General features: G+C 36.2%; 1 protein-coding gene across 1 annotated transcript in view; it reads right to left on the reverse strand.

Annotated features, from left to right (window-relative positions):
• The window catches only part of CFAP54 (cilia and flagella associated protein 54), a 382,051-nt gene that overhangs the window by 277,533 nt on the left and 78,161 nt on the right, over positions 1 to 26,357 (reverse strand). Inside the window, exons 20-24 of the mRNA XM_030819793.1 lie at positions 17,022 to 17,198; positions 13,084 to 13,176; positions 12,663 to 12,848; positions 4,206 to 4,342; positions 1,468 to 1,615 (exon numbers count right to left, since the gene is read on the reverse strand). Coding sequence (XP_030675653.1) covers positions 1,468 to 1,615; positions 4,206 to 4,342; positions 12,663 to 12,848; positions 13,084 to 13,176; positions 17,022 to 17,198 — 741 coding nt within the window. The remainder of the gene's footprint in view (positions 1 to 1,467; positions 1,616 to 4,205; positions 4,343 to 12,662; positions 12,849 to 13,083; positions 13,177 to 17,021; positions 17,199 to 26,357) is intronic.

Genomic DNA, 26,357 nt, shown 5'->3' on the forward strand with positions numbered 1-26,357 from the left:
GAATTAAACTTCAAAATTTTTCATAAAACAACACAAGTACCATAACAGAAACCAGTTTTTTTAATCAATAAGCTAAAAACTTGGCTATATTTTTATGTTTAAAAAGTCTAGTTTTCAAAAATATAAATTATATTAACAATTAAAATAGATAACATCTCTATAATATTGCCCCCATTTGATTAACAGGTTCTCATTTCCTTTTTTGATTTGAAAGAAAATGGTAAATTTTCAGTAAACCAAGCTAACCTGCTATTATGCTTCTGCTAATTATATTTCTGCTACTTAAATTTAAATGATAGTAAAATGTGAAGTTAAGGTTTTGAGAGTAAATGCCACTTAAAAAGTAGTAATCCTTTCTTACTCCTCTTTTTCCTTTCCTGGGGAAAGATTTCATTATTTTTCTAGATATATATATTCAAGATTATGTATAAAGAAACTGTCTGAGTGGTAACCAGAAATTTCCATATAGTCAGTTTTTACTAAAATGGTAGTCTACCATTCTGGAATTCATTGAAGTACTTGAAAACTGTCTTTGTTTTCAGATTGAATATGCTGAAAGAAGAGACTGAAGGTAATTTAGTAGGAACAGGTTGAGATGGTTGTGAGTACTTGGGCTCTACAGGACAGTGAACTTGTCTTGGGCAAAGAATCATTTTTTTCACTTTTATATCCCCAGAAACTGGCATAGTCCCATGTAACAATGTCTTGGTTAATTAATTAATTAATTAGTTAATGGATGGGTAGGAAATAGCAACTGTAAAAAACATAGACAGCTAAAGCCTCCATACCTAAAGAAGGAAAGAGAGAAAGAAAAGTGAACTTCGAGCAGGAATGAAAAAAAATAATGTAGGATCATTACTAAATGCAAGAGCATTATAGAGTTGCAGATGTACATACAGCAATGTTCATAACCACACTAAGAACCTATCAATAGGAGACAGGTTACATTCCTGCCTCCATGAAGACAACATTATAATTGAAAAAAATGTGACAGATTGATATATACCAGCATGAAAATATGTGCAAGATATATTATAAAAGTGTTAAAAAGGCAAGCTGCAGAATAGCAAGTAGATCATAATCCCATTTTCATAAATAATAATAACAGATTTGTCTAGGCATACATTCTTAAATTAGAGAAATTATATGAAAGCAAAATTGTTGTATTCTTAGAGGTAATAAGATTACAATGGGTTTCACTTTATACATTATATATTTTCGAATGTCTGAAATATATAATACTTTTATACACGGGGGAAAAGAGATAAATTGAAAAGAAGAGAAAAAAACACGAACTCAGGCCTGTGAAACTTACATGAAATATCACATAAAGTCGCATAATCATACAATGTCCTTTCAGTCCATTCACCAGACAAGCTGTGCAATCACTCAAAAAACATGACCTTAAAACATCAAGAAAAAAATATAGTGAATCTGACATGTTTTTAGTCACTTTAATTCACTTACTTGTTGAGATGGGAAAATCTCATTGCCTTTAATATTATCACAGAAAAGATTTTCTTCTTTAATTTTGATGTCACTTGTTACAAAAATATTTCTAAGAAAAAGGTACAAGAGGATTGAAGAAGTCTCTGCCAAAATATCTGAATGTAATCTGCAATATGAAGTAAATGGCAGGTATAAATATAAATTGATTTAGCAGGTCAACTGGTCTTTTTACATTGATTTGTTCTCAGTATCTATGCAAAGATCCCAAAAAAGCAACAAAAATATTTAGAATAGCTATTCTTGCACAGACAAGTTCACAACTAAGAAAATTAAACTACTGAAATATTATGTCACAGATACACAAAATTAATTAGTGGCAATTTTTGGGGTTATAATACATAAAGTTATTTTTTATCAAGATAACAAAATCACTATAGATTTTCAGAATCTAGATGTCACTGTCCAATTTTTCTATCTCTGTGACAATGATCACTTACTGATTTTGCTCACTCATTCTTTCTTTCATTCACTCTAACAATTGCTGAATGCCTACTATGTACAAGACACTGTTCTAGACCCTCGGGTATAAAGATGAATCAAATGGGATCTTTAGCCACAAGGAGCTGGGCTTCAGTACAAATTCATGTTTGATTACATCAACCGAGTCATTACTGCATCTCAACAACACTTCCATTTATCCCTGATGTCTCCTTGTTCACATTCCCCACAAAAAAATATTTCTAAATCCTTTGTTCTTTCCACCCCATGAGCTCTTATGTCCTCCAGGCTCGACCACCTTAGTGTTATCATCACCTACATTTTCTTCTTCAGTCTCTCCCTCTCTACTGGCTGCCTTCTCTCCACACTCCACAATTCTTTCCTTCAGCCTGCCTCCCTACTAAGCTTCTGCCTGCCCTCCTCCTCTTTACCACCGAACTTCACATGAGTGGTCTTTGCTTGTTAGGATTTTTCATTTTCTTTTTTTTTCCTTAGCCAATTGCAAAATTCCTGGCCTATCATGCTACAAAAGTGGCTGTCTTGAATTCACCAATGGCCTCCTAATTGCCAACTCTTCTTCATTTGTGTTCTACTCAACCCTCTCTGTGGCATTTTATTGAGCAGCTGCTCTGCCTGACCTGGCACTGATATTTAATATCGCTGGCCAGTCTCTGGTGATACTCTCACTTTCCCTAGCAATGCACTTTCTTGGACTTTCATTTCTTGACAGCTTCTTTTCAATATCCTTCCTTGGTTCCATCTCCTACTTCTGCTCCCTAAATGTTAAGCAATGCCTAGGGTTCAATTCCGGCCTTCTGTCTTTTCTGTTAAACAGTCGTTTCCTGGGAGGTATCATTCATTTTCAAGATTTTGATGATGAACTCAATGGACAATTTCTAAATCTATATCTCTAGCCTTGATGCTCTCCTGAGTGTCAGCACTAGATAAATAAACCTACTGGCATCTCATATTCACAAAGGCATCCTGCTGGAAAACCAAATTCAAAATATTCTCAATCAAATTAATTATCTTCCTCCAAGAACTTGTTCTACCTCTCATATCCCCTTAGTAGATGGCACAGACTTCCCAGTCAGTTAACACTAGAAATCCCAGTCACTTTCCACTCCTTTCTCTCTTATCCCCACAAGTCACATAATATCTAAGTCCTGTCTCTTCCTCCTCTAAAATGCCTCTGAAACCCATCCCCCCATAGCGTATAGCATCCTCGTACATAGAAAATGCTAAGTCTGCATTTGTTTAATTGAATGGGATTATCAAAGCCTTGCCTGAACCAATATTTGCATATTTAAGCTCATTATTTTTGATTGAGGAATGAAGGGTTTTGTCTCCTTATTTTAAAACTTTCAGGCATTAACAGCCAGGTGAGGGAGATTCTTGTTGCTTTTGAATTTGTTATTGAGACTGCCTGAAATTACAGTAATGCTCATTTCTGAGCCTGCTTCAAACCTTTGTTCTTTTAAGGAAAATGGCAGTAAAGACAAAGGATAGTAATTTTATATGGCTTCTACTGGCCTATTTGCACTTGCCAATGGTGTAATCCTGGGAGCCTCTTCTAGCAAAGGAAAAGCCTTCTTACCCTAACAGTCAACCTGTCAGACCATAACCTTAACCCCAATTTGACCTTTCTCTGGTACAAAAGTTCCCAATGCATATTTGTGTTTTATGACATAACTGATATTACTTTGGTTTGTAGTTGGTATTTTTATTTCATAACCTTCAACCTTATGCCTCCAGTGTTTTTGCTGACTCTAGAAAGAAAGTTTCTCGGCCAGGCAGGGTGGCTTATGCCTGTAATCTCGGCACTTTGGGAGGCTAAGGTGGGCGGATCACTTGAGGCCAGGAGTTTGAGACCAGCTTGGCCAACATGGCAAAACCCCATCTCTACTAAAAATACAAAAATTAGCAGGGCGTGGTGGTACCCACCTGTAATCCCAGCTACCCGGGAGGCTGAGGCATGAGAATCGCCTCAGCCCAGGAGGCAGAGGTTGCAGTGAGCCAAGATCATGCCACTGCACTCCAGCCTGGGTGACAGAGTGAGTATTAAAAAAAAAAAAAAAGAAAGAAAGTTTCTAACAGGCACATGAGACCTTGCAATGTATACTCTTAGTACAATAGTTACTAGAAATCATTTTATATGGACTATCTGAACATGACATTAAAAATAATTCCAGGCTTCACATCCAGCATCTATATTTTCAATAAGCAAATTAATATTTTAGAAGAATATTTCTAATTACCTTCTCTGTGTAATAGTAACTATATTGCTTAAACAAATAACAGATTGTTCATCCTGAAGTGGCGAAGCAACAAAATAATCCCAAACTGGTGAGAAAACTTTCTTAGCCAATTCATAGTTACCAACTTGATAGGCAACCTATAACAAAAAGCACATATTTATGTAATAGTTTTATTTGTGAATGACTGTTTTAAACAATAATTCTTAAAATATACAATATATGACAGCATTTTATAAGGTGCTATCACACGCTCATTTCAGATACAGTTATTCACATTTGCTGTTCTGTTCTATAGTGCCATAGTCAGGTAATGGCCACTGGCAAGGGAGGCAGATACATTTTTGAAATCTCTTTTATTTCTAAATTGCATGGAAATTTGAAACTCTGTAAGGATGTTTCAAATCCTCATAAGCAAAACAAAGATCGCATCTGAGCCAAATTAATTTCATTTCCATCTATCTCAGCAGTGCACTCCATTTATTATAGATACTGCTATAATGAACAATCTGTTCCAAGAGAAACAATCAGATTTCCCAAACCCAATATATGAAAAATACTGTATTCTTTTCTGGTTCTGACTGACACTTTCAGAGCTTTTGTGCAACAAAAAGTTCATGAGCTGAAAAGAGTATAGAATAAAACAGAGAAGCTTTCCAAGAAGACATTATATGCTTTAAGTTTAACAAATTTAACATTAGGCAAAATAAATAATTTCAGTGGTGAAGCCTAGAAGCTCAAAAGAAAAAAACTGACTTACCTATTTTTTATTGTAGAATATATTTCTTTAAAGACGTTCCTAAAAAGCACTCCATTTAAATATGTAAATAACAATATAAAATCTCACCAAATGAGTTCTACACTGCTTCAAATCCTTTATGGAAACAGCTAAGGTATAAAGTATAAATGCATTCATGGAATGAAGTAAGTGAATGACAAGTTACTAGAATATTCTCCACTTCAGGGAATAACTTAGAGGGCCAGAACTTTTCAAATCTGCCAATGAATACTCATGATCTCCAACCAGTAAGCTTTTATGAAGTTTCTAGTCTGTGTTAGGCACTGTAGAGATAGACTCTTCAAAGTTTAGATAGAGATGGTATCAGACTCTATGAAACTGGAATTAGGTTAAAGGCATAAAACCCATAACATCACAGAAAAACTACAAAGAATAACATAATAATTGCAGAGGCTTTGGAAAAGGAGACATGAAGATTTCAAGGAAAAGGCAGGGCTTGAGTTGAACCCTAAGGCAGAGATAAGATTCAGATCGGCACAGTTAAAACAGAATCTCCAAAAGGTCCAGTAATGGAAATGACTTTAAATACATTTAGGAGAGACTGGAGAGGCAGGTCAGAGTTTGAAAAAAGAAAAAAAAGTAGACATTTCCTCCCTGCAAGGTCTGAGATGAAAAAAAAAATGAAAAGAAACAAGTGGGTAATAAGATTGGACAAGTTCAAGTGAGACATGATTTCAGAAGACCTTGAAAATCAGATGGAAGAATTTAAAGGTGTCAAGTACTGGACTAAGCACTTTATGTGCATTGCTGTATTTATTCTTCATCAAAATTCTACGAAGTGAGCTCTATTGCCATCCCTATTTGTGAATGAGGAAACCAGAACACTGAAAAGTAGAATAATTTGTACAGAGCCTGACAGTCAGTAAAAATAGTGAAGCCAAGTCTTAGAGTGGTAAATGAGTCGCTTTTCTGGGCTACATTAATCAAATGACTCAGCTGTACTAAGTGGTCACTGAAATATAAATATATATAATTAAAATATAAAATTATTAAGGTTTATCATGGAAAGCAATAACAGATGATGTGTAAGAGGGTTGATGAAACTATACTTAACAGTTCTTTTCTTGTAAAATGTATCCTTTTTAAAATAACGTTCTTTGTTCCATCAGTTAACATTGCAAAACAAGAAAAGACACCGTGATTAAAATTAAGGTTTATAAAATCATGAGGTTTTGTGAGGTTTCTTTAACAGAGGAGTGCCATGATATAAGCATGTTAAAAAATGGTTAACCTGGTTCTGGTAGTGATGTGCAGAACAGATTTTAGAGGGGCTGAATTAAAATGAGAAAGAAGCACTAGAAGACTAAGGAAATAATTAAGTACAGTAGATACCTCCTCTTTGATGCCTGACCTTCGCTTGGCTTCCAGAACTCCACTCTTGGTTTTCCTTTTACTTCTTTTCCTCGACCTCTTTATATTGGTATGCCCCAGGGCTCACTCTGTGAACTGCTCCTCTTTTCTGTCTACCCTCATTTCTTGTTGATACCACCTAGTCCTATAGTTTTATCACTCTCAAATCCCTCTCCTGCCTAGACCCCTTCCCCAAACTCCAGATTCATACATCTAACTGACTACTCAACAATTCTCTCCATATACACTAAACACCTTACCTCAACATGCGTGGAACTGAACTGATCTCCCACTCCCCCGAACCTCCACCACCTACACCCTTCCACAACTCTGTTGTCAACTCTGTTCTTTCAATTGGTCAGTGAATACCTTAGGGTCATCTTTTATTTTTCTCTTTATGGACTCTTGTTAGCTCCTCCTTCAAAACATGTCCAAACAATGACTACTTTTCACCACATCAGCTACTACCACACTGGCCAAGCCACCTTCACCTCTCACTGGGTTACAGCAGTGGATGGTGCTGCCACTCTACCCCCTTATGTTCTATTTCCAATGTAGCAACCAGGGTGAACCTTTAAAAACAGGAGTCACATTAGATCATACCACTACTCCAAACTGTCCAATCGCTGTCCACTTCACTCAAGTCAAAAGCCAAAGTCCCTGTAATGCCCTGGAAGTCTTTTCATGATCTGCTCCCCATCTACCCACTCACCTCTTAGCTCTTTGACCTGTCCTTTTACTCTCCAAGGGTCCCTCTGCTCCAGCCACACAAGCCTCCTGCTGTTTATCAAGTGTACCATGTACATTTCTGAAAACCTCAGGGCTGCTGCTCTAGCTGTTCCTTCTGTAAATGCTCTTCCCCCAGAGAGCCATTCCCTCATCTCCTTCAAGTCTCTACTTAAATCTCACCTTCCTTGATCACCCTATTTAATATTGTAATCTACCTTCCATTCCCCCACTTCACATTTCCAATTCGTTTTACACACTCCACTTGGTTTTTCCATAGCATTCATTATCTTCTGAAATACTAGATAATTTACTTGTTTACTGTGGTCATTCATTGTTTATTACCTATCTCCCACCATGGCATTCTGTTCACGTTGCTTAGAATAGCAGTTCTCAAAGTATAGTCCCTGGGCCTCAGCATCACCCAGGAACTTGTTAGAAATGCAAATTCCCAGACCCAAACTCAGGCCTCGTGAATCATAAACTCTGGCAGTGGGACCCAGCAATCTGCTTAACCAGTACTCCAAGTCATTCCTATGTGCACTCAAGTTTTAGAGTCACTAACCTGAGGCAATGCCTGGCACAGAGTAAGCACTCAAATAATGTGTTGAATTAATTTAAAAATCCTCTTTTCCTGATAATATCCCTCTAACCACAGAGAAGGACACCCAGCAGTTGTACTAGACTATAACAGGGTTGTCAGAGACTCCCCTGCAAAGCAAAATGGGCCCCCATCCAAAGTTTGGTTCTGATGTTAAGACTGATGACACTCCATACAGCAGGAAAATTTGAGAGAAAGTATATTACTTACACAAGGGACTTCTTGGGAAATCTTAGGCACATGACTGTCTGGGCTGGCTTGGGCAAAGCAGAGGGAGAAAGCAGAGGGAGAAGGCCCAAAGGGAAGGTTGGGCCTTCATAGGAGTTGAGAGATAAGACTGGGGAAAGTCCATGCTGGCTGGAAGGTTTAAATTTCCTGCTGCCACAAAATAAGGAGGAGAGCTCATAGGCCTTCTTATCATCCTGCCCAGATGTGGGGCCAAAGGCAAAAAAGAAGGGTGAAGTTTAAAAACAAGTCGCAGCCGGGCGCTGTGGCTCATGCTTGTAATCCCAGCATTTTGGGAGGCCAATGTGGGCAGATCACCTGAGGTCAGGAGTTCGTGACCAGTCTTAGGTCTGTGAAGTGGGGGAATGGAAGGTAGATTACAATATTAAATAGGGTGATCAAGGAAGGTGAGATTTAAGCTGAGACTTGAAGGAGATGAGGGAATGGCTCTCTGGGGGAAGAGCATTTGCAGAAGGAACAGCTAGAGTAAAAGCCCTAACATTTTCAAACAACATGATGAAATCCTATCTCTTCTAAAAATACAAAAATTAGCCAGGTGTGGTGGCACACGCCTGTAATCCCAGCTACACAGGAGGCTGAGGCAGGAGAATGGCTTGAATGCGGGAGGCGGAGGTTGCAGTAAGCTGAGATCGCACCACTGCACTCCAGCCTGGGCAACAGAGTGAGACTCCATCTCAAAGAAAAATAAATAAATAATAAAAACAAGTCAATAAAAAATAAAAACAAGTCACAAGTCCATTGTCAAACATCAAAAATGAGATCAGCGGCATTCCAGCCTGGGTAACAGAGTAAGACCATTTCAAAAAAACAAGAGAGAGAGAGCGAGATCAGACTCTTTATTATACTGGGTGGGCCAATCACATTATCTTTCCCAGGAATTTGGAGCCACAATTAGAGGCCAGTCAGCTGCTCTCCATTTATAGCTTAAATTGAGGGATATATAAAAACTCAGGAACTGCCACCTTTCCTCCAAAGATGGAGAAGTAATGAAAGCTAATGTTTAGAGAAAAATACAAGAAAGCAGACACACAGGGTGAACCAGAAATATGAGACCTAGAGCTGCCTGGACTCTGCTGCATTCCCAGGGCCTAGCTGCATTACCCCAAGCTGCGCTGGTTCCATGACTTGTAATCAGAGTTTTAACTGAAACCATAAGGCAGAATTCTCTAAACAAGTATTACTGTCATCATAATGAGATTGATAAAAAAAAAATATTTCAAAGGATGAAGTGATGACATCTAGCATATAACCTGGCACAAGATAAACATTGACTAAATGATTCATCCATAAATAGATGAGTGGAAAGAGTGGTAATCTTCAGTTAGAGGATGAGAGGGAAAAGAAGAGTTAAAACTCTTTTTGTTATTGTTGTTGTTTTTAAGACAGGGTCTCACTCTGTCACTCAGGCTGAAATGCAGTGGCATAATCTTGGCTCACTGCAACCTCCACCTCCTGGGCCCAAGCAATCCTCCCACCTCAGCCTCCTAAGTAGCTGGGATTACAGGTGCGTGCCACCACATCTGGCTAATTTTTGTATTTTTAATAGAGACAGGCTTTCACCATGTTGCCCAGGCTGGTCTTGAACTCCTGACCTCAAGCAATCTGCCTCCCTCAGCCTCCCGAAGTGCTGGGATTACAGGCGTGAGCCACCACACTGGGCCTATTTTTTTTTATTTGAATAAAAAATAAAATAGACAAAAGACAAACCATTATTAATAAAAGGGGTTTTGATTAATAATGGATTTTAATGAATTCACATACGAAGTGGGAGTCGTGTGAACTTCATTTCCCCTTCACCTGCCACCATCGTGATTGCTGACAAAGCATTCATGTTCCAACATCAAACTCTACTGCCATACAGATCATGAAGACCTGCTGATTAACACCAACACAGGAAGAGAATAAAAAGAAAATTGATAGAGGAAGAGGCAAAGACAGTGAAAGGGAAGGAAGACAGTTAAAGAGAAGAGGAGCTCTCTAAGGAGCAGAGGGTCACTTAATAGATTGGAGAGATGCAGGCTCTAGAAGACTTGGCACATGTTAGGTGTCCAATACGTGACTTCCTGGAACCTGGACAGAGCAGTCGAAAGGCATGAGCTGGTCCAAGTGTCAGGCTTGACATCTGCTACCTGAGCAACCTTGGGTACATTTCTTAACCTCCCTGAGACACCCTTTTAGGGATACAGTGGGTTTGGCAGAGGAAGGATTAAATTAATCTGTTCCCTCAACTATAAAAGAAAAGTAATCATACCACCTCATGGAGTTATTATAATAAGTAAATTTTATTTATTAGTAAAATAAATTTTAAATGCCTGGTACACAGTAGTTCTTAAATAAATGATATTCCTCCTTTTCTTATCTCAGTAAGCCATTGTGCCCACTCACTACTTGATTTAGTAGTTCAACAATTCACTCGAATATGGCATTTTGTCTTACATCCATTTTACAGATAGGAAAATTGAGACCAATTTGCCTAAAATCAGTCTCCAAGGTCAAGATCAGAATCCTGCTCACAGATTTCTACCCTTCTACATTTATATCATATTATCTAGTCATTTTCTACTTAACAAGGAGGAATAAAAAGAAATAGTCTAAAAAGAAGAGAAAATAGCCACAGAAAATATATAATTCAAAAAGTTTCCTCAAAAAAAATTTCCAGATACACTAAACTAATAGCCTTCTACATTTAGGGAAAGCCTAGTACAGATTCACTTGATTTTATTAATATTTACAGAATAATGCTGAGTAAAAAGTACAACCTAAAGTCTCAAAAGCCAAGTTAATCACAGTCATTTAGTGAAATGTCTCCATGCTTTACTATCAAATATTTATAATAATATGTTTTAAAGAAAAGAACTGTCCTGAAACTAGAAACTAGCCACTCTCATGAAAATTAGATTGCACTTACAAAATAGAGGTACATTAACTTGCTGAAACTTAAAAGCTTAAACTTCAGTTGTAAATTAAGAAGGTTTAACAGGTGAGAAAGCTTTGCTTTAGCCTCTTAACATTATGAGACAGAATGCCCATAAACCATCATAAATAAACTACAGAACTACAAATATAGTGTCAGTAAAGAAACACAGGTCATTACTTCATGACACTACTCACTATCCCAGCAGTATGGCTCTGACTTAGTTTTATTAACTTTCAATGAAAGTTCTACCAAATTAAGCCCTAGAGTCAAACCACTCCCTGGAGAAAAATCAGGCCTTGATGAAATATTCAGTTCCTCACAATAACACCATCACTGCAAATTAGGGAATATATTAGATTCCAAAGATACCAAAATATCAGAAAACCATGAGCCAGTATGACACGCTAAACCAATACTAGACAAATCCTAGTAATTCTCTCAATTTGATTTTCTCTGCAAAATATGATATATAAAATGCCACTAAGATCTTATAATACTAATCAACTACTAAGAAAAAATAGAATAGAAATATGACAAAATTTCGAAAAGCCATCAGCTCTACAGCCAACAATAGGCTTAAAATTAGATACTTGAGACCTAGGTCAATGAGTCACTCTTCCTAGCATCCTCTTCACTGGTGACATATTTTAAGTCAGGCAACAACTATTTTGACAAAAAACATTAATTCATGAGTATATCCCTAACTAAAAACAATACTATTTATTCAATGCCTACTGTGTGATAATATTTGCCAGGCATAATTCCATTTAATACTCATAATACCTCTGGGAAGTAGCTACTACTGCTACTCTTGCTTCACAGATGAAAATTACTTGTCCACTACCACATGGCTGTGATAGTGTGAGGAGCTGGAATTTGAACTCAGGTCTCTCTGCCTCTACTGATCCAGAAGTTTTACTTTTATAAATTTACCCAAAGAAAGTAATCATGGATGTAGGTAAAGATTTATATACAAAGTTGGGCATCACAGCTTTGTTTATAATAGCAAAAGACTGGGAAGTATCTAGATGTTTAGCAATGGAGAATTACTAACAAAGTATTATATATCCATAAGATTCAACGCCATGGAACCATTAAAAATTATGGTTTGGAAGAATACTTAATGGAATACAGAAATGTCAATTATATGTTAAGTGAAAATATCAGGATGTAAAATAATATGTATACTATGATTTAAATTATATATTGTACATAAATTCATATACACATATGTGTGTGCATGTGTATATATATATATTAATTAGATAAATAGGCAGATAGATACACAAAAATAAAAGGATATCTCTGGATTAGGGTTCCTCAATCTTGACACCACTGACATTTTATGCTGGATAATTCTTTGCTATGGGGGCTATCCTATACATTGTAGGGTGTTTATCAGCCTCCCTGGCCTCTATTCACTAGATGCCAGTAGCACCCCTCTAGTTTGTGACGACTGAAAATTTCTTCAGACATTGACAAAACTGCCCCAGGGTAAGAACTCTGCTACTCTGAATGATAGGATAACAGATAACATTTATTTTCTTCTTTATGCATTTCGGTATTTTCCAGCATTTCTAAAATTAATATATATGTGTTACATTTGTAATCCAGGGGAAAAAATGTTATTGTCAAAAAGTAAATTTACTAATGAGAAGGAATGATTCATATTTTATGAGACAAAACTGTAGTAATGGAAAATATGTGTTATAGGAGCTTTAGAATATCTACTGTGATTTTTATTTCTATCAGAAATTACTTCATAACTGCTTAATGGAAAAAAAAAACATAGCAGAAAAAATTAGCAGAAATCTCTTCTACCTGTGTCAGGAACATCCGAGCAGTAATAGTAGAAAGAGGTGGATAAACCAGAATTGGTTTAGTTGTCTCCCCAATAGCACCACCGACAAGCTTTCCATTATTAGAATAGGCAGCAACTGCAAATACATACTTTTCATTGGTTTCTAAACCTTTCACTTCAAAAATGCTTTTACCATCAGCTGGTATCTGTTAAGAAAAATATATTTCAAGTTATACGTGAAAAATTAAAATAACATGACTTTTAAAATACAATTAAGTAAACCTTCTATTAAAAAAAAACAGAACCTTTTTCTTTCACTGTTGGATTTTAGTTACGATTCAAGTGGAAATTAGAGAGATTCACCAAAACAATGACTTCATTTAAAAATTTAATTATCATTAAAGGCTTCAGTAAGATTTCCTGACATTTAATTTGACGTACCGCTTCTCCTGAATTTGGGAGATGATTATTGTTTAGCCGTACTTTTCCATAACTTCCTTCTGCTTTGCAACCCAAAATGCAGTACCAGGAGACCTGCCGAGGAGAAAAATGAGCCTGTTTAAAAGGCATTCTTTTATATCAATGTAGCAAAAAAAAATGCTTTTCTAAATAAAAATGTAATGATTCAAGTCTTAAAACATGAAATCCAAGTTTACAAATATACTTAGGATTAATCTTTAAAGAGTAAAAGTAACCTTAGCTAGTTTACTAAGGCAATTAAGACTAAGATATTATTCATTATTAATTATTTTAACCACCATTAAATGAACAGTTCCTACTGCTAAGTACTGTTAGGAAATTTACAGATATTTTCTAATATGCACAACTCTATGAGATGGGATTACTATTATCATTTTGCTTCACAGGAAATGGAGATGCAGAGATGTTAAATAACTTTGCCCAAGATCAGACAGAGAGTGGCAGGGGTTGACTCCTAAAATGACTTTGTCTTGATGTAAAAAAAAAAGATTAACACTCAAATTATTTTCATATTTTACATGATAATGTATGACAAAAAAAGCAAGTGGAAAGAGAAGCAAGATACTAAACTATATTATTTTAAATAAAATATAAAAATACATATGAAAAACCCTAGAAGAAAACACCCCTAAATAAGAACAGCAGTAGGATTTGGATGATAAAATGGTAAGATGATAGGTAGATAATGGGTTAATTTTTTTCTCCAATTTATACATTTTCTGAAACATCATATTACTTTGATAATTTTTATATTTAGTTTAATTTTATATTTTAAATATAAACATTAGACATAAATCAAACATAAAATATAAATCCCACAGAAACAACTAAACTTAACCTTGATTAAATAGTTAGACAATGATCCTTTGCCAAGGTGTCAAGATAATGAAGATTCATTATTGGAATGAACTATTCTCCCTACAGAGAAAAAGGGAGCTAGGTGACACCTGACGGGGTAGTATTATGAACGAGCCATACTGCTGAGGGTTATAGGGGTCATGGCTGTGTCATTACCTTCTTCCCAGAGGCAACTCCTAAACTACAAGGCAAGCTAGAAAGAAGGAAAAATACAATTGTCTCTAAAAAAAATACAATTGTCTCTAAATACAACTACCTCTTACAGCTTGTGTCTGCTACTCCTTCCTCCGGGTCAACAGAAAAATACTAACGATGTCCAATTGACACAAGTGGTTCTCAACACTGACTGTGTTCCAGAATCACTTCTTTAAAATATAAATTTGTACAAAATCAACCATTTTTGTAAATTACAGATACCCAAGCCTGTCTAGCTTCAATGAATTAGAATTTCTGATGCAAGTTTCCAAATCTTTGTCTTTCCAAAGAATATTTCTCATGTGATTGTGATATGCACAACTGATTAAAAAGCACTAGTCAAAGGCAGAACAGGACAAAGAGAACACAGAAGGAACCTGAAGCTGAAGAGTAGCGTAGAAAAAAAAATCAGATGAATCTCAGAGAAAAAAAAAAATGCAAAACTAACTTCCTTTGATTTCCCATGCAAAAAGATACTATTTTTCAAAGAAGAAAAAAGGCAGAAAGACTATGTTCTATGATTTATATCATTATTTCTCCAAGTTCTATTATATAAACCAGAATTTGGAGGGTAAAACTCTCTCTAAAAGCATTTTTACAAGCAGGCTTTATATTTTTATTTTGTTCCACAGATGAAGACATATTAGTGTATGTAAATCTAAGAAACAATGTGTAATTAGAATCTACATAAGGGTAGAGACATCATGAACAAATCAGTACTAACTTTAGAACAGTTTATACATAGTATAAATAACATTAGCATTTTCAACTACAAAAGTAGATTTTAATGAAATGAATGCCTCAACAAGAGATTTTGAGAAAACAAAAGATGGCCGAAGCCTCAACCCAGAAAACTTATTTAAGCCCATAGCACCATCTAGTGCTGATGAGAAGGTAACAGATGGTGATAATTTCCTGGAACTCTCTAAATATACATAATACACATAAACTTCCTATAATGTCCTCATTGATGAGTCCTAAAACTACAGGCCAAATATGAGACTCTTATATCTTCCTATTTCTAAGAATTATAAAATGAAATAAACTAATCATTAAATTGAAGTACATAAAGAATAAGATTTTGGTTAAAGAAACCCAAATATTTGAACAAAAGCAAACAAAAACTCTTAGTAAAGCACGTGGTCTTAGTTCTGTACTAATTTTCCAAAATTAGTGAAGCGCTATTCTTAAACAGATTCCAAAAATCCGAAGTTTAACTTTAAAACCAGTATCAACAGCAGTAATGCATCTATCATAGCACAGTTAGGATAAGATGAATGTCACTTCTATTCCCCTCCTCTCACAATTATAAAGCACTATGAAGGTTGTCATCAGTTCTCACTGATGTCCACTTGCCATTCCTGAAGCTCCTCAAAGTATGTAAATACATTTAATCCATATTTATCTTTATACCTCAATTACCTCGCACAGAGCTTGACAGATTACAGACACTCAATAAATGCGCATTGGACAGAATCCACAAAAAATACCACCAAATAATGTAATCACAGTCTATCACTTCATTATTTTTTGTTTTTTTTTTAGATGGTATTTCGCTCTGTCTCCCAGGCTGGAATGTGGTGGCGTGATCTCAGCTCACTGCAACCTCCATCTCCCAGGTTCAAGCCATTCTCCTGCCTCAGCCTCCTGAGTAGCTGGGATTACAGGTGCCTGCCACAATGCCCAGCTAATTTTTTGTATTTTTAGTAGAGACAGGGTTTTACCATGTTGGCCAGCATGGTCTCAAACCCCTGACCATAGGTAATCTGCCTGCCTCAGCCTCCCAAAGTACTGGGATTACAGGCCTGAGCCATCGCGCTTAGCCCATTGCTTGTTTTGAGTAAGCTTTACTACTTACATTTAATACAAGAAGTGGAAAGATATCAGTTAATATGCCAAGAATATAATACATTATCTCATTTAATTTTCACAGTAAACACACTATCCAAATGAAAAAAAAAAAAAACCTCAGGAAATGTATTTCGCTTTCCTAAGGTCAGACTTCCAGGAAAGGTTGGAGCTAGAATTATAAACCTAAATCTGTCTGACTCCAAAGCCTGTGTTCTCTCTACTATACCAAGTTGACATAACTTCAAGCAGAACATCCTAAAGAGAATCAAAGATACAAAGATAAAACTTTATTTTTATGTAACATCAAAGAGCATGTTGTTGATCATCCCAAAGAGGAAAGTGTAGTTTGTAAAATATAAATTAGGTAGAACCAAATTCTTGTGAAGAAACTGAATCTCAAGTTTTAGTCACATATAGGCCAAGTTCTGAGGCATCAGGGATGGGAGAAAAAGCTCACCTTCCAATAAATACACAAAGATGTATGGTTTATAATATGGTTGGAGTTGTCCTTTGTTTGTGTTGAAAGAATCTACAGTTACTTGGAAGGACTTTGGGCAGAACCTCTAGACTCATCACCCCTAAATTTTACACACTCTGCTGCCTCATACCATCACTGACTCTGAAGTAACTTCTACCCTTTTCAAATGTCTGATTCCACTTCAAGTGAGACTTCCATCTTGAGCACACGAGCATGTCAGCATATAGTGTGTCATGGTGACAAGGATACTTACAAGGAGGTGCTTCTCTACTGTTTCTCCTAACAATATATTTGGGTATAGCAAAGCAATACAGAGCATATCATAAATATAACAGCATAAGGGGCAACATGTCATGGAGAAACTAAGTATAGATAAGACATTGGAATATTAATCCAGTGTTCAGTGCTTATGAATAAGGCTATTCAGTTCCTAAAAGCAATCAAAGTATAAATCACGGTACTTATAAAAGTACTTATGTTGCTTTGCATGAGGCAAAAATTTTACTGGACACCATACCTTAACCTCTGAAGTAAATGGAGCAGGTTTGAGTGTCACAGAACAATGAGTTCGAGACAGCAGGATAGGTGGAGGAGGGACTCTGCTTTTCTTTCTTTTTGAACTTTCCAAATATTTCTGATAGGAATATAGGGCATTTTGTTCAACTTCCATCCTCTGAATTAAGGAATATGCTTCCTATAATGAAATATGAAAATAGAAAAATATATGTCAAGAGCTTGAACTCTATTTATGTTTATAGAATTCTAGTGATGTTAAACAATGTTATATTTTTATATGCAGTTTTTCAAGCGCCAGAGGCTCAAATATATACATATATATTTCAACTATTTAATGATTTTGCAAAAGTAAAAGATGCCTACTAAATAAGGTTAATCATGATCACCAATGGCATTATATTTCTATATCTTATATGTTTATCATTATTATCATACATGAATATGAGATATTACATTTTTAAATTGAACCTTCTGAATATCTACCATCATATTTCATTTTCCCTAAAAGGTTCATACCACAATCATCTGCACTTATGCTGATGAATTACACACCTACGCTAATTCAGCTGAAGTGTGACTCTCAAACAATAAGAATATTGGTATATGTGGTTTATGAAATAAATATTATTGAGAGTTTCTTTTTATCAGCAAGAAGAAATAAAATAGAAAAACCATATTCTGTGAAGTTGATGGAAAGGCAACCACTTTTTAAAAAGGTTATATGCATAGAGATAACACATAAAACAAAAGAGAAATATAAAAATCAGACCTAAATAACATTTCAAAAGTAGGGCTAAATACATAAGCAATAATAATAATGCATGTAAATGGGTTACAATTCCTTTTAAATTAAAAGGCAAAGACTCTCTAACTGAGCTCTAAGTAAAAACCCATGTAAAGATTAAAATTAAAGTGTTGATAAAGAAAGAATAGTCTTTTCAATAAATGGTGCTGGGACAATTGAACATTACATGCAAAAGAATAAAGTTCAACTCCTACTTCACACCATAGACAAATATTAACTTAAAATGAAATATACATTCAGATGTAAGAGCTAAGATTATAAAACTCTTAGAAGAAAATATATGACCAAATCTTTGTGACCTTGAGTTACACAATGGTGTTTGGAAGATTCAATGCAATGATGCATTTAAAATGCTTAGTGTTTGGAACAGAGTAAGCAGTCAATAAATGTTAGACATTGATTATGATTATGATTATGATTATGATTATGATTACTACTCCTCCTCTTTCTTTCATTTTAAGTACTCTGGAACATTCTGTTTTGCCATATCAGAACTTTTATTATTATTACTCTTTCACTTAAAGTGTTCTGGAACACCAAAAGCACACTGACAAAGGAAAAAGTAGATAAGGTGGATTTCATCAAAATCAAAAACGTTTGTGTTTCAAAGGATACCATTAAGAAAGTTAAAAGACAGCCTACAGAATGGGAGAAAATGTTTTCAAATCATGTATCTGATAAAAGACTTGTATTCAGCACTTATATGCACTGTTATAACTGAGAATTGTTATAACTCAATAATAAAAAGGCAAATAACTCCTTTTAAATATGGGCAAAGAACTTGAATACACATTTCTCCAGAAAAGACACAAATAGCCAATAAGCACATGAAAAGATGTTCAATGTCATTAGTCATTAGGGATGAAAATACAAAATCGGCAAACAGACTCAAAAAGCAGGAACCTAAACACAGAAATAATAATGTTCAAAGAAACTGGAAATGTTATCCAAAAATTGTTTCATATAAAAGTGTCAGGCTCAAATGAGTTCATAAACAAAATATTTTAAATCTCAAGGAACTGATCATTCCTATGCCATTTTAAATGTTTCCAGATACAGAGAGAAACAGATATCCTCTCAAATAATGTTATAAAACTATTTTAACTTTGATAACCATTTGAAAAACAACTACACACAAAAACACAGACCAGTCATTTCACAAATACAAATGCAAACACCTTAAATAAAATACATAAAATACTAATACATTTACTCTAACAATATACTAACAAAATAATGAACTGTAATAATATTGTCTTTTTCCCAGGAATGCAAGGACAGTTTAACATTAGGAAGTATATAAATATAATTTAATATATCCATAAATTAAATGAGAAAAACCATGATCATAGTGCTCAATGGCCAAAAAGACATTTCAAACATTTTTTAACATTCATTACAGATTTTTTTAAAGTCAATAAATTAGAAAAGCTCTTTTTAGCATTATTTAAAAATATTAATTTTAGCCAATAACCAAAATATTACTAGCACAAAATAGCACTCTTAGTGCTAAGAGTGAAGCACTAATAGAATTATCAATAAAAGCCAGAAAGAATGCCACTATTCCATTTTATTCTGGAAGTTCTACTAAATTCAACAAACATAAGAGAAGAGATCCTGGAAATGAAAAGACAATATGTCTGTCTACCAAATTTCAAATGTATTTCATTCTGACAGAAAAAAACCTGTGCTGTTTCTCCTACAGAAGACATGTTGAGGTTGAAGTTTCCATTTGGAAACCTGAGCCTCAAGCTCAAAAGGGAAGGTAAAAAACTGGAGATAGGATCTGAGTATGCGTTGGAGTCATATTTAAAGCTGAGTGAGGAAACCAGCTCCCTGTAGGAGCAGAGATTATAAAACTATAGCATCATATATTTTTTCTAAAATAATGAAGGCTGGTCGAAATTGAGATCAGAATTAACTTCTCATTTTTATTTTTTATTGGAAATGGTTGACGTTAAGGTCTAAAATCATTCATCATGACTAAAATGTATCCGTGATGATGAATAGTTTTTTAATTCCACTTGTTCGGTGTCAGGAGGCCTTGAGAAATGTTTCTGCATATGCAGGTCAAGAATCTTAGGCATCTTCAAAGACAATCATTCCTTTGTATGGGAAGGGATGTGTTACATGGTAACCATGTTTCTAGAGCCTGCATACCAGTCCTTCCGTATTTAGACCTAAAAGCTAATTTATATACACATAAGAGGCATCAGTGTAACTGTTTGAATCACTGAATGAATGAATCAAGGAGATAGGATGACATCTGTCTCCTCCATTGCCTCTACTTTTTCATTCAACCAAACTAATTCTTAAAAATTATAACAAATGGGCCGGGCGCGGTGGCTCACGCTTGTAATCCCAGCACTTTGGGAGGCCGAGGCAGGCAGATCACGAGGTCAGGAGATTGAGACCACGGTGAAACCCCGTCTCTACTAAAAATACAAAAAAATTAGCCGGGCGTGGTGGCGGGCGCCTGTAGTCCTAGCTACTCGGAGAGGCTGAGGCAGGAGAATGGCGTGAACCCAGGAGGCGGAGCTTGCAGTGAGCCGAGATTGCGCCACTGCACTCCAGCCTGGGCGACAGAGCGAGACTCCGTCTCAAAAAAAAAAAAAAAAAATTATAACAAATGGATGGACAAAAGGGTCAGGGCTAGACGGTGAGGGAGCAATGTCATAAAAGGCCGTAAAAGAGCCAGTTAGGCCCAGAGTACACAATCAGCACAGGGCTGGGCAGAGGCTCATTCCCTTTTCACCCTCTTCCACAGACAACAGAGCAGCTTTGGCTCCCTGAGGGGACGAATGTACCACAGAACAGGACTCCCTTTAAGGGCAACAAAAGATGAGAGCCTTGATGAGGAAGAGGCCAGAGACAGAAAAGGTAAGCGGATTTCCCCAGGTAGCTGTGGAAAAACTTTGAGGGAAGAAAATCCTACCTGAACATAAAGGAGATAAAACACTATTATATTTTGAACATTAAACACTAATGTATCTTCATTCGCATCACAGGCTGTAGAGACCAAGATATTTCAGGTTACATAAGAACAGACAAAATCAGCCTAAGGAAAAATTATGCAACACAAGGAAAGGAGACCAATGCCCCCACTTCCCTTGGAAATTTGGAGACATATCTTTCCTCGGGATTATGTTTGGAGCCTGTAAAATATACCAGCAGCACTGGCCCACTGGCCCTTATATTCAAGCAGACTGCCTTTGACCCCCATCTCCACTGACCAGCCAGCCTCTCTGGGCTCCAAATTTGATCTCAAAATTTGCCTTGGTAATTCCTGATTCCGTGAACCAGTTGAACACTGGCACCTTCTGACTTAATTCTTGCATCTTCTTTCCGCACATCAATGAATCCAGCCGAGGTAAAAAACTTTCTGTGTTCTGCCATGGCTATAACACAGACATTTCTCAACTGGGCTGTTGATCAGTATCACCTATGGAGTTTATTTAAAAATCAGAATGGTCCATTTCTACCCCAAAATAGATGTCTCCAGGAGTAGAGCTTGAACATCTGTATTATTTACAAACACCAAGGAGAATTCCAAAGTACAGCAAGAAGTGGGAACCACAGATTCAGGTGAGTAAATCTCCTTTTCCCTCCTGCCTTTCTCCCAGTCTCTTTCTAGTCTCTTCAACCTCCAGTCTTCTAGTCCTTCAATGGCTCCTCTAATACTTGCCAGATAAAGTGCAAACTTTTCCAAAGCCCTTTTCATTCTGATCATGACTACATTTTCTAGCCTTATGCCCCTTCTTACTCTTTCCCTCTCTCATAACTACCTCTCTGTTCAACCTAACTTCTGAAACCATAAAAAAAATATCACTCATTCCCTAAAATGCTGTTATTTCACGCCTCGGAATTGCCCATGCATTTCATTCTTTCTGGAGCATCTCACGTCCTCTTCTCTGCTTTAAGATCCACACAAATATCACCTCCTCTGACATCTTCCAAGATAGCCCATGTATTTAAATAAGCCATTTCCTTCATTACATAGTATCTTTATTTTAGCAGGTATTACATAATATGTTACCTCTGTACTTGACTGTCCACATCCTCTAAACATTGGTCTTGGCAGGAAGGACAGTGCTTTGTTTATCTCTTTAAGTTCAATCAATGTGTTTGGAATATAAGACACACAAAATTATGAAAGAGAAGGGTAATCTTTATTATAGTGTCTTTTAAGATGGCATATTTAAAATGTTCTGATTGGCTCTTGATCAATTTTAACTTTAGACCCCTAACTCAGATCCCATGGCCCAATTTGAAACAGATTAACAGAAGTATTAAAGTTTTGAGTGAATGGTAACAAAAGAAAAGTTTATAACAAAGCCCTTGATTTAGGTAAATCAGATAAATTCCATAACAGAATTCAAGGCAAACCCTAATGCTAGTTAAAAACTAGAATCCTAATTTAAAGGAGCCAATTCATTGAGCTGCTAATATGATTTTGTTTATGAGAAAGTGCCTGGGGCTTTTTAAGGGGGTTCTTCAACTAGAAAAAGGGAAGTAACATCAGAAAATCCCAAAAAAAAATCAAGGAAACATTCCCATTAAACCAACACTACTTGGTCACGAGAAAATGTTATCAATATGGACCTGAATGCTGTCTATAATAGCAATGCTCTAGAATACCAAAATATTACAATTGCAAAACCTACACAAACCATTCTCTAATCAGAGGTCAAGAAGTAGACTTCCCATGACATATCAATAATGAAAAATAACTATATCCTCACATCTTGCACTATCTACCACAGTGCCTAGCAAATTACAAAAGTTCAGTAACTTTGAAAAAAGAAATAAGCCTTTACCTACCATGGCGACTCAGCCAAGGAATCTCAATGGAAAGGGAATTGCCCACTAACTCACAATAAGAATAAGCTCTAAGGTGTTCTTTCAATGGTAGTTTCCACTGCAATGTGCCACCAAAACCACAGTATTGAAGTCCGAAGTATTTTTGTCTGAATGTAAATTTCTCTGCGTATAGTTTCCCTTAGAGAAAATGAAACCTGCCTCTCTTCAGAAGTTACTCAATGCTTATGAGGACAGATCGATGTTAAATACATTTGACACAGGCTTGACGCCCACAGTGCAGCAAAACACTAATGGAAAGATGCAATGCAATCTTGAGGGTGTGACTAAGACATATGTAAACAACTATCACACGACTGGAATGATAAAGTGCCATATTTCCTACGTATCTGGTAGACCTCCCTGAGGTATATTCGGGGTTCTCAACATTATAATGTACATTGCAGAAGAAGATGAAAAGTAAATTAAGTCATATCCAAGAATCCTGAGAAGGAATATTGCTTAGAATAAAATATACAAGTAATAAGATAAATCTAAGAGAAAATACAGAAAAAAATGTGTAGTCTGATGGCGGAAAATATATCTAAAGCACCAAAAAGTAGTTCAAACAGAATGTCTCAGAGTGCTTAAAGTGAAAGAGAAATAACAATAGTTCTGATATGACAAAACTGAATGAAAAGCAGAGTAATAATAATAATAATGGTCAACATTTATTGACTGCTTACTCTGTTCCAAACACTAAGCATTTTACATGCATCATTGCATTGAATCTTCCCAAGAATCCCTGTTTCACAGATGAAGAAATTGAATCTTAAGAGAGCATAAATAACTTGACAGGTCATACAGCTAATCAGTGGTAGAACCAGAACTCTAATCCAAGATCCTTATACTCCTAAACACTATGCTATCTTGTCTTAATAAAAAACTAAGTTAAAAGAAGTTTGGAAAGGCAACCTGGATAAAGTTTCCTATGCAATACCCTTAAATCATTTAAAAGAGAAAAAAAAATCCAAAATGTAGATATGCTAAATATTCTGTTAGCAGTTTGAAGCCTGGGAGTCAAAACATGGCCTCATAAGAGGAGGGGTTAGAATTAGAAGTTGGCTCGTTGATTTAAAAAAAAAAAAAAGACTTAGCACACAATTACAAAGAGCTGAGGCTGGGCACAGTGGCTCATGCCTGTAGTCCCAGCAGTTTGGGAGACTGAGGAAAGCGGACCGCTTGAACCTAGGATTTCAAGACCATGCTGGGCAACATGACAAAACCGCATCTCTACAAAAAAATACAAACAGCCAGGCATGGTAGCATGGGCCTGTGGTTCTAGCTACTCAGCAGGCTGAGGTGGGAGAATGGCTGAACCCAGGAGGTCAAGGCTGCAGTGAGCCATACACACCACTGCACTGCAGCCAGGCTGGCAGAGCAAGACCCTGTTTCATAAATAAATAAAAATAAAAATAAATTTTTAAAAGCCCATGTATATTCTTCCCCCTAAAAAAATCAGACAGAATTGATTTGACTTGAAATGCTACAAAATAGGAAAAATAATTAAATCCAACTATTGCTAATATAATTAATACACTGGTATTTAGGGGATATCAAGACATAAATTCAGGAAGTATTAAAGCCAGGGGTTATTAGAACTGCTAATACTCCTGAGTTTCTTCGTTAGTTCTGGCCCAAAATGGTACCATAAATTAGATTCTGTGTTGATTATAAACAATAACCTGCTAAACCATAATGCTCCTTTGCTTAGAGTGGAATTTGGAATTGTTGAGATCATCTCAACTACAGATTTGTTTAGGTTCCTATAAATAGTACTAGAAGAAAACTAGATGAAACAATTGGGTTTCTTTGCAAGAGAAACAACTGGAAAACCTGGCCTGGACAAAAGTAGCCCCAGAGAGGAAGGAGGGTCTACAAAACACAGTTATAATGGTATAATCAGAATACAGCTATGAGGATGAATAAATTGCCAACATTTCCTTAGAGAAGACAAACTTACTTTCCTAAGCAATAATTTTCTATGTTAGGGTGTACAAAACTAAGGTCTTTGTATCCCTCTACTCAAGACTGGAAGGAGTAGTCAACTGGCCCAGCTGGCATCACTAGTCTTCCTCTTGAGGACCAGTCCCACCTGATTCTATCTGATATGGAAAAAGAAATCCTCAAAAGATGAGTTTGGAAGGGGAAATGGATGCTGTACAGAAAACAACAGCATCCTCAAAACCGCCAACACTTGGATGGAGGAGCATTTCTGCCTCTTTCTATGAGAAATTAACATCTGCAAAGACACTGAATGTTCTGTTAGTGGACTAAGAGCAATGACATAAGCCACATAATGAACACTATATTTGACCAGAAGTAGAAGATCAAGGACATCCAGTATGGATCCTAGGTGCAATCCCTTAATATAATCCTATGGAATAATATATAAAAAGCCAAAATGGACTTCCAGAGGTCAAATAACCAAGATAAGAAAATGGAAAAATGAATCCCCATAATTTTTTTAAAAAGCCAGTCATCTCACTTGGAAAGTTAATGAGTTATTATCAAAGGTTTGTCCCTCATTTGTGGGAATAAATTGGTCCATCTTAATTGATTAGAAATAGACACCTGATTAGATTATCCAGATCCACAGAGCCAGAAAATTTCTGAAAAACAGAGACAGGATATGAATTATTTAAGAGTTCTAAAGAGACTCAGGCTTTTCAAACCTTTTTATGAGATCAGGTGACACATCAATTACTGATTTGGGGATCATTTTATTACAAGATCATGATATTGTAAAACATTCTGTAACGCACCCCATTTGAGAATGATTGCCAAGGGAAATAAATGTATTTGTCTTCTTTAAAAAAGAAAGTTTGGCAATTATTTGAGCCATAACATCATTGTTTAGGAGAGTACCCTGAGGACTGATCATTAAGCCTTAACACTTAGATAAAAACTACCACTGAGGAGCATAGGTGGCCAAAGAAGATGTTCCTGCCCACACTGGAAACGAGATATCCAGGTATCTTGGTCCCAGTATGTTCCCTGGTCTCAGTGGCGGGAAGCAGACACATACAGCGGAACTGGCACACTACGGCAGTACAAAGACCGGATTCAGTCATCATAAAACAAGAGGAAACCCCTCTTCAGGCTCTAAGAAGACCCAAGATTAGTAGTAAGACCAATATTTCTAAAAGAAAGATAAGGTTTATTTGCCATAAAAATAGGACTGAAGTACCAATGTCCTCCAAGCACTAGACAATAGCAAACAGCCATGGAAGCATCAGCTGAGAAAATGGATCTGAACACACCACAGAAGTCTTCCAACAAAGACCAGACACCACTTGGCCTTGTGATGTCAGACCACCCAACACCACCATCCAAATTCCTCATTCAAATTCTGGAAATTCAAATTTAACCAGGCTCTTCCCTAATACTCCCAGGACAGACTTCCTCACCTTGAAAATTGATAGCATCTGTCCATCCAAAATTCTTAGCTTGGCAAAAAATACTTCTTATGAACACATCTTTACTTCCTCTCTGGTCTCCTGTGCTACTATCCTCTCCTCCACCCCACTCCTACCCTTATTGCATCTAAGCTTCTGTCTCACAGAATGACCTGTAGAACTACAAGCACTCTAATAACATTTCTAGCCTTGGGACCTTGGCACATTTGTTTTCTCTGCCTGGAATGTCTTTTCTACTATTTGCTCTCCTGTTTCT

Source organism: Nomascus leucogenys, chromosome 10, assembly GCF_006542625.1.
Source record: "Nomascus leucogenys isolate Asia chromosome 10, Asia_NLE_v1, whole genome shotgun sequence".
Taxonomy (NCBI): domain Eukaryota; kingdom Metazoa; phylum Chordata; class Mammalia; order Primates; family Hylobatidae; genus Nomascus; species Nomascus leucogenys.